The sequence below is a fragment of the Stenella coeruleoalba genome (genome assembly GCF_951394435.1).
Source record: "Stenella coeruleoalba genome assembly, chromosome: 10".
Lineage (NCBI taxonomy): Eukaryota > Metazoa > Chordata > Mammalia > Artiodactyla > Delphinidae > Stenella > Stenella coeruleoalba.
Window position 1 is genome coordinate 67,949,130 of NC_137156.1, and position 14,937 is coordinate 67,964,066.

The 14,937-nt window shown below is 40.9% G+C and overlaps 1 protein-coding gene across 11 annotated transcripts in view; it reads left to right on the plus strand.

The window, feature by feature from the left end:
• The window catches only part of DOCK3 (dedicator of cytokinesis 3), a 408,834-nt gene that overhangs the window by 328,088 nt on the left and 65,809 nt on the right, over positions 1–14,937 (plus strand). For all 11 annotated transcript variants that reach the window (XR_013830244.1, XM_079934759.1, XM_079934762.1 and 8 more), the window contains 5 exons: positions 509–592; positions 1,635–1,735; positions 5,811–5,892; positions 10,328–10,498; positions 13,562–13,754. Coding sequence is in view for 10 of the 11 variants with exons in the window: in XM_079934759.1 (XP_079790885.1) it covers positions 509–592; positions 1,635–1,735; positions 5,811–5,892; positions 10,328–10,498; positions 13,562–13,754 (631 nt within the window). In the remaining variant the exon portion in view is untranslated. The remainder of the gene's footprint in view (positions 1–508; positions 593–1,634; positions 1,736–5,810; positions 5,893–10,327; positions 10,499–13,561; positions 13,755–14,937) is intronic.

Genomic DNA, 14,937 nt, shown 5'->3' on the forward strand with positions numbered 1-14,937 from the left:
TAAAGCAGAAATGAACACACCATTGTAGAGCAATTATACTCCAATAAAGAGGGGAAAAAAAAAAAAAAAGAGTAGCCCCCACTCACTGCAACTAGAGAAAGCCCGCACACAGCAACGAAGACCCAATGCAGCCGATAAATAAATAGTTTATTTTTTTTAAATAAAGAATCACTTAGATTGTCTTTATTTCAAAATTACTGTTCTACATGGATGTCCTATGTTTTTTAGGTAATTGCTCTTTCCTTATAAGTTTATCACTTACCCAAGAGGAAGAGCCTCTTTAAGTCTCTCTTAGGGCCCTTTGGGCTGTAAGCAAACACCCCCAAGTCCACCTAGTTATTTCTTGGCTAGGCGGAGGTGGGATACTAGGTTATTTTTAAGTGGTGGTTTGAGATATTAGGAGATCTTTGACTTTGTTTACTGGGAAATAAATTCATTGGTGTATGGAAGTTTGAACATGTGTCCAAGGTCCAAAGACCTGAGCCCTCTGATTTTTATGCTGTTGCAGTTTCTACAGGACATCTTAGATACGCTGTTTGTGATTTTGGATGATAATACAGAGAAATATGGCCTGTTGGTGTTTCAGTCTTTGGTAAGTCTCACCCTTCCTGATTTTTATTAATTATTCCCATCACATATTTTTTAAAAATCTAAGGAAAGCAACTTATTATAGTGAGTCAGCACAAGATGTAGATGTTTCCAATAGAAAAGGAACTGAGGAGTGTCACCCAAGGAAGACCAACAATCACCCTACCAGGCAGAGCCCTACAAGATCAAATCTGGACTTCAACTTTGTAGTTTTGATACTCAGTCTCACCACTGTTGCAGGGTTTCCTAGCCCCTGAAATAGTGACCTACACCAACAAAAGGCCCAGAGACTAATATAGGAAACAAGACAGCCTGTTTTTCCACTTACAAAAGTAGGATACAACCACCAGGAAAAGCAGAGACTCACTTGTGCTGGTGGAGCACCACACTCTCTTCCTCTATGCAGTGGTTTGGGAGCCAGAGTCTCAGAAGGTTGCTTAGTGTGCAAGGACAGTGATTTGGATGTTCAGTGCGTTTTGTTGAATATATCCAGTCCTACAGGAGGGCTGTATGTTCAAGGAGAACCAGATACTCTGAGTCTACCTGATAGATGAGGAGCAGAGGCAAGAGTTAGAATGGTACTTGCAAAGTTTGCTTCTCTGGCTTTTCTTCTTCCTTGTTTCCCTGGCCAGCCAACCCCATTTCCGAAGGGTACAGCCTTTCATAGGCTGGTTTGGCTTAGAGGACAATATTTTTCTCTCTCTCTTTTCCAAGTTTTTTGAGACAACTTAGTGTTTATGCCACCTACACAGGTATTGTTTTGTATTCCCTAGGTCCATATTGAACCACCTAGCATTCGTGAAGAGAGAAGCTCAAAGTAACACTGGCATTGACAAATGAGTCCCAAGTTTGGAATGGGAGGCCAGGGATGTTAGGAATAGAACAAATATGACAGAAATACAGACACAGAATGGAAATCCTACATTCACTGGGAACACTGGAGAAAACACTAGCAGTTTGCCATTCCTTGAAGAATCAAGAGTTGTTTCCTGCTGGGGATAGGTTGGAGGCCTCCAATTAATTCTGCTACCCTCTATCTCTCCCAGGTATTCATCATCAACCTGCTCCGAGACATCAAATATTTCCATTTCCGACCTGTAATGGACACATACATCCAGAAGCACTTTGCTGGAGCCCTGGCATACAAGTAAGTTGCATTTGGCACCATCATTAGGACTTGTGTTTGACTAGAAAGACGGGCTTTTAAAAAGTTCAGTGGCACCAACATTCGTTCAGCAGACCTTTTTTTTTTAAACTTAATTTACTTATTTTTTAACCCTGGTAAAATACACATAGCATAAAACGTATCATCTTAACCAATTTTTTTTTATAAGGGTAACCTCTCTTTTTTTCTTTTTTTTTAAAGAATCAATTTTATTTATTTGTTTATTTTTGGTTGCATTGGGTCTTCATTGCTGCACGTGGGCTTTCTGTAGCTGTGGCGAGCGGGGGCTACTCTCTGTGGCGGTGTGCGGCTTCTCATTGCGGTGGCTTCTCTTATTGCAAAGCACAGGCCCTAGGCACACAGGCTCAGTCGTTGTGGCACTCGGGCTTAGTTGCTCTGCAGCATGTGGAATCTTCCCAGACCAGGGATTGAACCCGTGTCCCCTGCATTGGCAGGCGGATTCTTAACCACTGGGTCACCAGAGAATTCCCTTAACCATTTTTAAGTGTACAGCTCAGTGGCATTAAGTATATCTACATTTTTGTACAACCATCACCACCATTCATCTCCAGAACTGTTTTCATCTTGCAAAACTGAAGCTCTGTACCCATTAACCAATAACTTCCCATTCCCCCCCCACCACCAGCCCTCGTGTAATCACCATTATACTTTTTGTCTATGGATTTGCTAATCTGGGAACTCATATAAATTGAATCATACAATATTTGTCTCTTTGTGACTGGCTTATTTCACTTACCATAATGTCCTCAGTGCTCATCCATGTCATAGCATGTGTCAGAATTTCCTTCCTTTTATTCTAAATAATGTTCCACTGTATATACCACATTTTGTTTATCCATTCATCTGTTGATGAATACTTGGCTATATTTATCCACCTTTCAGCAATTGTGAATAATGCTACTATGAACATGGGCATACAAATATCTCTTAGAGACCCTGCTTTCAAGTCTTTTGGGTATATACCCAGAAATGAAATGGGTAGATCATATGATAATCCTATTTTTAATTTTTTAAGGAACCACCATACTATTTTCCACAGCAGCTGCACCATTTTACATTCCCACCAATAATGCACAAGTGTTCCAATATCTCCACATTCTTGCCAATACTTGTTACTTTCTGGTTTTTTTGTATTTTTTTTAATAGTAGCCTTTCTAATGGGTATGAGATGGTATCTTGTGGTTTTGATTTGCATTTCCCTAATGATTAGTGATGTTGAGCATCTCTTCATGTGCTTATTGACCATTTATATATCTTCTTTGGAGAAAAATCTGTAAGTCCTTTGCCTATTTTTGAATCAGGTTGTTTGGTTGGTTGTTGCTGAGCTGTAATTCTGGATATTAACCCATTTTCAGGGATATGATTTGCAAATATTTTCTCCCATTGCCTTTTTAATCTGTTGATTGTGTCTTTTGATGCACAGAAGTCTTCAATTTTGATATAGTTTAATTTATCTAATTTTTCTTTCATTGCCTATGTTTTGATGTCTTATCCAAGAAATGATTGCTTAATCCAATGTCATGAAACTTTTCTCCTATGTTTTTGTATAAGAGTTTTATCTCTTACATTTAGGTATTTGATTAATTTGAAATTAATTTTTGTTTATTGTGCAACATAAGGGTCCAATTTTATTCTTTTGTGTGTGGATATTTAGTTTTTCCAATACAACTTGTAGAAAAAGAATATCCTTTTCCCATTTAATGATGAAAATCATTTGGCCGTATACATGAGGGTTTATTTCTGGGCTGTTTTATTCTATTGATGTATGTATCTGTCTTTATGCCAGTCCCACCCTGTTTTGACTAGTCTTTATAATCAAAGTTAAAGTTACTCTTTGTAGCTTTGTAGGATGTTTGAAATCAGGAACTGTGCATCCTCTAACTTTGTTCTTCTTTTTCAAGATTGTTTTGGCTGTTTGGGGTCCCTAGAGATTCCATATGAACTTTAGGATGGATTTTTCTATTTCTGCAAAAAATGTCATTGGGATTTTGATAGAGATTGCATTGAATTTGTAGATCACTTTGGATAGTGTTGACATCTTAACCAAATTAAGTCTCCCAATCCATGAATGTGGATGTCTTTCCATTTATTATTAACTTCTTTAATTTCTTTCTCTTTTTTTTCAGCAACATTTTGTTTTCAAAGTATAAGTCTTTCACCCCCTTGGTTAACGTTATTCCTAAGTATTTTATTCTTTTTTGATGCTACTGTAAATGGATTGTTTTCTTAATTTTCTTTTTTGATTGTTCATTGTTAGTATATAGAAAAGCAAATGATTTATATATGTTGATTTTGTTGCAGTGTTGCTGAATTCATTTATTAGTTCTAACAGAGTTTTTTGTGGATTCTTTAGATTTTTCTATATACAAGATCATGTTAGCTACAAACAAAGATAATCTTATTTCTTCCTTTCCAATTTGGATGCCTTTTTTTTTTTTTTTTTTTTTTGGCAGTACGCGGGCCTCTCACCGTTGTGGCCTCTCCCGTTGCGGAGCACAGGCTCCGGACGCACAGGCTTAGCGGCCATGGCTCACGGGCCCAGCCACTCTGTGGCATGAGGGATCCTCCCGGACCGGGGCATGAACCCGTGTCCCCTGCATTGGCAGGTGGACTCTCAACCACTGCGCCACCAGGGAGGCCCCAATTTGGATGCCTTTTATTGCTTTTCCTTGCCCAATTGCTCTTTCACTACTAATATGTTGAATAGAAGTGGCAAAAGCAGGCATCCTTGCCTTGTTTCTGATCTTAGAGGAACGCATTTCAGTCTTTTACCGTTGAGTATGATGTTAGATGTTAGCTTTCCGCTGATGTTTTAAACTAGAGTTTATTACATAGTTGTCATACTTTTCCTTCTAAGAAATGATGGCAGAGCTGCTAAAAATATGTCTTGCTTTTTCAGTGAGAAACATGTGAATAGCTAACTATAGTACTGACAAATAAATATCAAAGAAAAGAAAAAGATAGTCAATAAAAGAGATAATATGAATAATAAACATGGGAAACACTCACAGCTTATCTAAAACCATTAAAGCAATTTTTAAAGTCACCATATTATTCTATGGAATGAGTACAAGTTGTTTTTTTTTTTTTTTTTTTAATTTATTTGGTTGCACCAGGTCTTAGTTGCAACAGGCGGGCTCCTTAGTTGCGGCACATAGACTCCTTAGTTGTGGCATGCACGTGGGATCTAGTTCCCTGACCAGGGATCGAACCCAGGCCCTGCATTGGGAGCACAGAGTCTTATCCACTGTGCCACCAGGGTAGTCCCAGAACAAGTTTAGAAAACAAAACCGAAGGGTTCTGAGGCTGTGGAATCACTGGAACTCTGCCACTTTGATGTCACTTTGGAGAGCAGGCACTGCGCTGTGTACTTTACATGTGTCATCTCATTAGAATTCACAGTTTGAGATGTACTGTTGTTTCCTCTACATTTTAAATGAAAAGAATGAGGACAGAGGACCCAAATAACTTGCCCAAGGATGCAAAGCTAGAAACTGATAGGCCTAAGATGCGAACTGTTATCTGACGAGGGCCTGCACTCTTGCCCTGTGTACTCTTTTGCCATGTAAATGTGAAGGCCTTCTGACCCTGTAATCCCATTCCGCTCAGATGACTTGGTCCTAAGGAAATAAGATCATTGGGATGGCAAGGAGAGGCACACCGGACTATATACCTTTATTCAGAGTGTGTTGTATGTTCGGGAGACTTAGCAGTTTTAAACAAAACAAAACAAAACACACATCCAGTCCCAGACTTCGGGAAAACTTTCTTGTAATCAGAAAAAATGTGTGTCAGGGAAAGTGGGAAAGAATGATTATAATTGCTGATTGAAATGTGGCAACTCTTTTTGGACAGGGAGTGTTGTCTGGTCTTGGATGATCTAAAGATTCCACAGCTGTATTGGATCCATCACTCTATTCTAGCTCATTAGCAGTATATTATTTCCTATATGGCTAATTCAGGACTGCAAATATTTTAGGCTGCATTCATTGCTCTTGGATTAACGTGAGGTTTCTGAAACTGTTCTTTTTCCTAGGGAGCTAATCCGCTGTTTGAAGTGGTACATGGACTGCTCAGCAGAACTGATTCGGCAGGATCACATTCAGGAAGCCATGAGGGTAATGTACTGAGCTTGCTGTACAAAAAGGGCCCACCCCTGCAGAACTTTGCAAGTAGCCTCAATGGAGTAGTGTGCAGGACAAGTGTAGACAGCCAGTACACTGCTCTGCTTTCAGGAATGACTGCCTTGATCCACATAACTGCCTTTTCCTCACTTTGATTTTGCCCTAAAAGGTCTTTATTCCTCATAATTTTATCTTAAAGCAGGAGGGAGGGATGATGTGCATGTGGCTCTGAGCCATCCTCCCTGCCTGGTTTCTACCAACAATGTCAGTCTTTGCTTCCACTGGCTAAAATATCATATCTCCTTCTAAGCCAGTGTTGGTGGCAACATTGATGAGAAATAAGATCTTCCAATACTTTTCCCTTCTTCAGTAGTTACTAAACATTGTTTTCTATAACTGTTTTAAGAATGCACTGTATGCAGATATGTTGAGAAGAAGATAATCTAAAAACCGTGACCAGGCAGCCCTTTGCCTTGCTGGACAGCTCCACTTTACAGGGGACTGTCCTCATTGTTAGTTAGCTATACTTTCTGGTAACTTCTTTTCATGGCTACTGCTTCTACTGTAGAGAACAGCCTATGAGAATGTTGATCCCTCTTTTGCTCAACAGTTCTCCATATAGCTGTTTGAAGAAAACTGTCGTATCCTCTGAGAACTCATTTAAAGCAAGTTCATGCTTGCTTGCTTGCTTTTTTGTCCCTGTCTTTTCTTGTTCTTGAGTTACTCTCATTTTTTGGTTGCTTTTTAACCATGTCTTTCCCATCCTTTCTAGTTAGTAATAAAAGAAGAATGGCAGCAAAGTAGTTCTGCTTTCTCTTTGTCCTCTTTTAATATCCCATCATCTGCTCTAAGTACTTCTGGGCCTATGATTTTGTTATTCTCGTCCACGTGGTAACAGGTAAAACAGATGTTCCCCCAAGCATCATCAGATTAAAGAGGCAAAATCAAATCATAAATCCATATTTTCCCTGCCTCTTCTCTGCACATTCTTTAAAAATCTAAGGCCACAAGTCTCACTTCTGTCTTTCTTCACGCAATACATGTCAGCTGAGCAATCAGCATGTCATGGGTGCTAAGATGCAAAGAGTAAGACTGACCTCTCCCCTTGAAGAACACATCCCCTGAGTCCTAAGGGGAATCAGGTTCAAACACAAGTGTAGAGCAGGGTTCTGAGTGTAATGTGAGGGCAAGCACTGGGTTCTGTTCTTCTCTGAACCCCAGCACCTGTGAAGTGCCCTGCATAGTATTTGAGGGGATACAAGTTGAGTTAAATACAAAAGATTCTATGTGAGTTCATAAATTAATTGCTTAAGGTTACTGGAGATGCTATCTCAGAAGTTTTCCCCTAAGAGTCATTCATTCAGCCATTCATTCAGTCAGTATTGCTTGATACCTGCCATATGTCAGACACTGTGTTAACCACTGGGGATTCAGCAGGAGCCCAAGTAGAAAGGCTAGGCCTTCATAGCACTTCCATTCAAGTGGGGAAAAGGCAGATAATAAACATGTCAAACATAAATATACAAAGTAAGTGAGAAAAGAACATTGATGATGCTATGAGGGAAATAAACAGGATCTTGGGATGGAATGGCTGGAGAGGAGGGTTTACTTCAGATCAAGAGTTTAGGGAAAGCTTCCCTGACGAGGTGACCTGAGCTGAAATCAGTGTTAAGAACTGGGGGACGCACATTTCAGACTGAGGAAACAGAATGTTTAAAAGCCTGGATGGGAAAGAGCTAGAGTTTTCAAGCAACCATAAAGTGGCTGATGTGACCAAAGCAGAAGCTTTCAAATGTTCGGTTGGGTGTGAGAGGTGGCAGAAAGGAAGACCTGAGGGTGGTTCCAGGGGTCTGGCTAGATGAGCTGGGTTGATGGCAGGGTCACCTATGGAGGTACAAAATTCCTGGAGAATATCAGGCTTGGGTGGGGAAAAGGAAGAGTTCCATTGTGGGGGAGCACTTTTCTGGGGGTACTTTCATACTTGTTCTTACCATATCAAATGTATTTGAGTGGCATCTGATACTAATGCATCTAGCCCAACGGTTTTATCAGGCCATTTCCACTTCTTCATCAAATTTCAGTTTACAAGTCCTCTTGACCAAATGTGTAAGTCTCTATCTGATCCTAATTTCATCCTTATTCACAGAATGCATATGCTTCTGACCTGGCATTTCTTATTCCGGTATCATAATCTGTGGACCAGGAAACCTCCTCTTCTTTATTGCTCTTGATTCAATACATCTTGCTACTTACACATCAACTCTTCCTTTCCCTTTCAGAGTCATGACCTTCCAAAGTTATGCAACTAAAGATGAAAATAAAGAGTCTTTTATTTTCTTACTTGGTTACATTATTCCTGTGTGAATGACTTACGGGGGGGGTATCCTTGGTGGGTCTGAGGATGGCTTTTGGCAGGGCGTTCCAAAAAGGCAGCATACTTTTCACTGCTGAGCTGCATCAGGTTCTTACCAGGGAGCCAGGAAAGAGAAAGCACAATGATCTCCTTAGTGACAGAAAGGTTGTAATAACTTTTAGGATCTCTTTTCCCTTCAGGTTTATTAACTTAAGTAGAAAAAGACAGAGAAGCTGCTTCAGCCGTAGTTAAGGGTTCCATTGTCTCCATACAGGGTTGGGAACACCTGTAAACTTCAAACAACTTCCATAGGATCCACCCTCACCTTTTATCCCACTCTTCTGCTCTCCTCTCTTTACCCAGTTGCATCTGTCACAGGTGGCCAACTTTACCTGGTCCTGGCCATCAGCTGGTGCTGATGGTAAAAATCAAGAGGAGTAGGGAAAGGGGAAGTCAGGTAATGATGGATGACTAGAAGTGAGCTTGTTTTCCTTGCCCTCATCCAGGTTTTCACAGGCTGTCTTCGACAACAGCCTTGTACTCCTCTGCAAAGTGTTTTATATTTTAGGACTTAATGGAGGAATTGATCTCTCATACCCAGGAAGTGCAAGCGACTTTGCTGTCTGGTTCTGCCTCTCACTCTGAAACTAGTGGATGTTTTAAGCCACTCAGTACATCTCTTGTGGTAGTTGTTTCAAACTGAGAAAAAAAACACTTTCCTTTTTAAATTTAGCAGAGACTTTCCAGGTTCTTTACAGACCAGGCATTAAATTTCCACATTATTTGTAGGCCAGGCATTAAAAGGCTACTGAAACAGAGACTGTAGCATTTATGGAGATGAGGCCAAACACTGTAACTTATTCTGCAGAATCCTCTGGTGCAGGCCTTGGAACACACATTTTTCTGAACTAGCCATTTTCCAGTGCCAGCTGAGTTCAGTGTGGAGCACATAAACACACACACACACACACTCACACACACAAAGTTTTGCTTTGCTAAACCTGACAGATGAATAGATCATGAAAGTAGCTTGGGAATTGTTTCCTGTTATATAGTTCAAGTAACTGAGCTCCATATTTCATCCTTGGATAAGTTTCTCCTCAGTTTTCAATGTCTCTGCCTTTCCAGTGTCTGGGAAATCGTTAGCCTTTCTTTGATTAGAAAGTATAGTCTTGGATCTTGAATTCTCTTAAAAGAGAATTATTCAGCTCATAAGCATGGGCCAAGCTGCAGGGACTCCTCAGAATCAGATTCTGCTCCCAAAACATGTTATGGGAGCTTTGTCTTCTGTATTGTTCATGAACTATTGATGGCAGGTGTCCTGGTCTGGAAGAGGATGGAAAATGGGTGGGTTAGGTCCACCAGCTCCTGTGCAACTAGGGACAAGTTCTTCAGACTTGACCCCTGGTGAGAAGGCTGGCACCGTGTCCAGCTGTTTCTTGAAGATGCAGAAGACTCTTTAAAGGACTCTTCCTTCTTGGAATAAATTTAAGAGAGGTTCTTATATCATTGCCTTTGTAGCCTTTTATTTCCAGACCTGAGAAAAATGAGAGAAATTTAATTTTCTTTTGATTCTATATGGTCTTGAATTCAACTGCTTCCATAACAGTCTGTGGTTATACACTTCCATAACCGCATGAAATAATTTGATGATTCTCTCAGTACATAGACAGTTGCTGCTCAGTGACCATTGGAGTTTTGAGAAAAGGTTTAAAAACTTAAAGTGCTTCACTACTAAATATAAAGTAGATTAATAATAACCTGCTATATAGCACAGGGAATTCTACTGAATACTCTGTAATGACCTATACAGGAAAAGAATCTAAAACAGAGTGGATATATGTATATGTATAACTGATTCACTTTGCTGTACAGCAGAAACTAACACAACATTGTAAATCAACTCTACTCCAATAAAAATTTTTTAAAAGTTAAACTACTTGTCTCCATAGTTGGAATTGTCCCCCTCCCAAGCTTGGTGTATAATTTTCTGGTACTCCACCCTTCATTCCCTCATATGTTAGTTTCTGGACATCTTTAACACCTCTCTATCCCTTTTTCCTCCTACACCTCCAGGCCTTGGAGTACCTTTTCAAGTTTATTGTGCAGTCAAGGATCCTCTACTCACGTGCCACCTGTGGGATGGAAGAGGAGCAATTCCGGTCCAGCATCCAAGAACTTTTCCAGTCCATCCGGTTTGTGCTCAGTTTGGACAGCAGAAACTCAGAAACACTCCTCTTCACTCAGGTCTGTGAGCTACAGCAAAGTTTTGCTGCTGGATTCTTGTCTGTCTTAGCAGGTGATTTCTTTGTCCTCTGGCTTCCAGAGTCAAAGAAGCCCTGCCAAGCTCCTATGTTTTGGGTAAGGGATGAGTTATAAGGAAATACCTAATAGAATAAAATGCTGCTTTTACTTCAAAGCCAGCTATGCCCCAGCTTCCAAATATAAGACAGCCCAGTGGCTTTATGGTGGAGAAGAAGCACAACTTTGCCCTCTTTAGACCAAATTTATTTAGCTACCATGCTATTAGTTGTTCGTGAACATCTTATTTATAGAGGATATTCAGAATGTATAGAGAATTTTATTTCCTAGCCACTGTATTAATTTTGAAAACCTCAGGTTAGTATTGGTCCATCCTAGCAGTTAAGAATGAAATAGGTTGAAAAACAGCAGAAATAACTAGAAAACTTTGGCTAAGAATTAGGATTAGATTCCATTAGAAATACCAGTGTGGGAAGCAAGTTGCTTCCTTATATTAAAAATGTCTGTCCAGCTAATCAGTCACCTTTTACATGCAACCTTACCCTAGAAGGGATCACGGATATTGTTCATTACCCCAGTCACAAAGGGGTTATTTTTGCTTATAAATAAATGTCAGAATTTTATCTAATGAATTTCACTTCTTTGATTTTTCTGAAGCCAATTATTACATCAAAACCTATGAGCAAAGACCAGACAGCCTTTCTCATGTCCATTCATTCAGTCACTGCCAGGTCTGTCAGAGCAAATGTATGTTTAAATACCTCATTTAAGATTAGAATAGTCTGCTTTTTTTGTTTTCCACTTGCTTCTATGTTGCCCCTTGATGCCAGTTGCCCATAAGCCCCTTGGCCCAGAGAACAGGTGAGAAACTGGGGGATAGCCTCTATAAAACAGTGGAATACATCAAGGTCACCAGGTATCTTTATAAGAAAGGCTCCTTCCATGGTCTCCCCTCCTGAACACCCCAAGCCAGTCATCTTTCTCCCTCCTTCCTCTCCCCCAGCCCATCTGTTCCTGCCAGCCAGGGCCCAGGACACCTACTCCTCCCTCAGCATGTGGAGATGTGGGGAGCTAGCAGAGCAAGCCAGATACACTTTCTGAGAACTCAGCAGTGCCCTGTACTCAATGGCATGTTCCTATCACATCAGGATAAATAGCTTAGATGTAGTCTTATCTTAGACCTGAGTCAGAATCAGACCTGCTTCTTTGGTGCCAGGCTCATGTTTCACAGTTTCAGAACTTTCAGCAAGTATGCTCTTCAGTCAGACTTTATATCTTTGATTCTGACCACTAGGAGATGTTATGGTGCAAGTGTCCTTCTGTTCCGATGCCATAAGTATAGGAAATTTCACCATTTAAGAGAGCAAATCAGCTACTGTTTGTTGTTGATTATGAAATACCTGCTTTTCTGGGAATTTCCTAGCAGTCCAGTGGTTAGGACTCGGCACTTTCACTGCCGTGGCCCCAGGTTCAAGCCTTGGTTGGGGAACTAAGATCCTGCAAGCCACACAGCACAGCCAAAAGGAAAGGAAAAAAAAAAGAAATACCTGCTTTTCCCCCTTTGTCTTTTGTATCTAGTTGCTTATGATGATAGTTTTTGTGCTGGTTCTAATTACTGCAAAATGATCTCCTTGATATCCCAGGGAGTTATAAATCTGCAGATAGAATTCATAAAAGTTCAGTCCTTGGTCCTGGCCTGAACATAGACTGCAGTATGACAGACCCATTTCCCCAGGTCATAAATTTTCACTCACTCTAGGCCAGTGTCTTACTGCCTGTTGAAGCAATCAGGAAAAACAGCTCCCCACCCTGCCCCCCAAACTGTCACTGAGGAAGAGCGCACTCTCACCTCGTCTCAAGGTGACACTCCATTTCCCTTTGTAAATCTTGGCTTAATAGTGTAAGAGGACTGAGAAGTACGAAGAGCCTCCTTCATGCTGCTTCCGTTTAGACAAGAGAAATGAACAAGAGCCAGCATTTATTGAAGGCCTATTGTGTGCCAGGCAGTCTACTGGAAATTAATTTTATGCACCTAAACTTTTTCCTCATACCAATACGAGGAGATAAGTAATAGCATCATCCCCATTTTATAGATGAGAAAAGTGAGAATTAGGTAGTAACTCACCCAAGGTTATGTGGCAGATAAGTGGTAACGCTGGGATTTAAACTCATGTCTGTCCAATTCCAAAACCCATTCTCTTTCTCCTAAACTATTCTGCCTCCCAAAGGCTCAGATTCTCAAGAGAATATTGAGACTCAGTTCTCAAGAGGTTACCATATGGGTCTGCCAGAGCTAAGATCCTAGGAGAGAATTCTCCAAACACACACATACTCCACTTGTCCAGGCCATCTAGGTCTCTGAACTCTATGCCAACATTATCCGCAGTCCTCAAGAGTTCATGGCTGACTAAATCCACACATTCTCCATCCTTTTGGATTTACACTTGAAACTGCCAGGCATCACACGTGAAGGAACTAATTTACAAAGTCTTTAGATTTCATGGTTTCAAATAAATGACACTATTCTGGGGAAATGGTCCAGTTTTCAGAGCTGGATTGCTAGCTGAAGGACTGTGAATGGAGTTCACCTAGTGCTGCTTGATGGTGCTCAGTTATCTTTGCCTACGTTCTTTGAGAGCTTCCTGGCTTGAATTTGGGACTGAAACTGGAAAATCAAGAGCTTGATCGTAGAGACAGATAAAAAAATTTAAATCCATTTTATGAGCAAAAACAGCTATAGATGTTAAGCCCTAGAGTTAATTTCTGTATATATTCCCTTCTCTTGCCAGCAAATGCCTTGGCAAGTTCTGAAAGCTTCAAGCGGCCTGAGCCCCAGTAAATTCTCTTGTTTTGGTTACCTTTTTGGTTCTTCCTGCTGCATGCCCTAAGAGTGCTGCAGGGTGGAGTCCAAGGCCAGGGAGGAGCACATTCGAGGCAGGGGTGCTGCAATGACTTCTCAACCTCTCACCACCATGTATCATTGTCTAAGCATGCAAGATAGATGCATACCTAACTCTGAGCTAACCAGACCTTCACTTGCTTCCGCAGGCTGCACTTCTCAATTCCTTCCCAACGATCTTTGATGAGCTGCTGCAAATGTTCACTGTGCAGGAGGTAGCAGAGTTTGTGAGAGGGACTCTGGGGAGCATGCCCAGCACTGTGCACATTGGGCAGTCAATGGATGTGGTCAAGCTGCAGTCCATTGCCAGAACTGTGGATAGCCGCCTATTTTCTTTCTCAGGTAAATCAAGTTGGGATGAGAGTCACACTCACCTTTCTTCCTTATCAGGGTGTTGGCCAAGTGGGAAGCAAAGGATCAGTTTCATCAGCCATCATGCAAGACACCAGTGGCCCTTCAAGTGCAGAGTTTTTGGTAAACTCTGTTAGAGAATGCAGCCAAAACCTAGGCCTACTGCCTTACTCACAATTTATTCCTAGGGACCCACATGGGGTGGCCTGCCTCCAGGCCCACAAGTCGAGCCGGCTGCCAAGAATGGGGCCTGCCATAGCCCCAGCAGGATGAAAAAGCAGAAGGAAAGGAAGGGGAACAAGAGAGAAAGGTCTAGCCCAAGGGGATAGGATAGGTCAAGGAAATAAAAGAGACCCTGAAAGGGGGGCCCTGAGGACCCACTATGCTTTCTTGGTTCCTGTCCTCACCAGTCAGATAGATTCCTCTCTCTGAAGGAGCTTCTAAAGATTAGACAAAGTGATGGAGAGGAGCCCTCCACACTCCAAAAGAGGTCAGGACAGCCTAACACATACCGTCAGCAGGCCAGACTGTCTTTCAGAAGGAACCCCCGGATTCATACCTGAAACCACATTGAATGTGATCAAGTACTCAATAGTCAGATGTTAAGATCAATGTGAGCCTGATCCTTTAAGCAGAATATCACTATTGTGGAATAAATTTCTAGGGCACAGGAATAAATCTGAAATGCTAGTAAAGCAATTATTATTAGAATTTTTATAATTAGAATTTTTTGGTAGTAAAATTTTTTAAGTTTGACTTTTAAAGTATAGGAATAATAATTTCTCAGCCCAGAGCTACACACATTTGCAGTACTAAATAAATACTCTCTTTAACTTAACTCTACCTGTGTAAAGTATTGCTGATGGTAAAGCTGCCACCAAGAAATTCAGATTTTCTCCACCTGTAACTTTTTATGGTAAACACTTTGCATCAGTTCCTGGATTGAAGATAAAATCAATGGTTTGGACATACTTTCATTGAAGCCACTGCATACACTCAAGCTTTGAGCACTGCTTAAAGCAGATGCTTTCTAAATATATGGGAAGGCGGACAGCAGACTGCCCTCATTGACATACGTTATTTCTAATACTTTTGCATGTACTTGCTGCTTCCCATAATCACTTAAGAAAAATTGTTCTTATCTGGCTGGAACTATGTAATTGGATATTGAGAT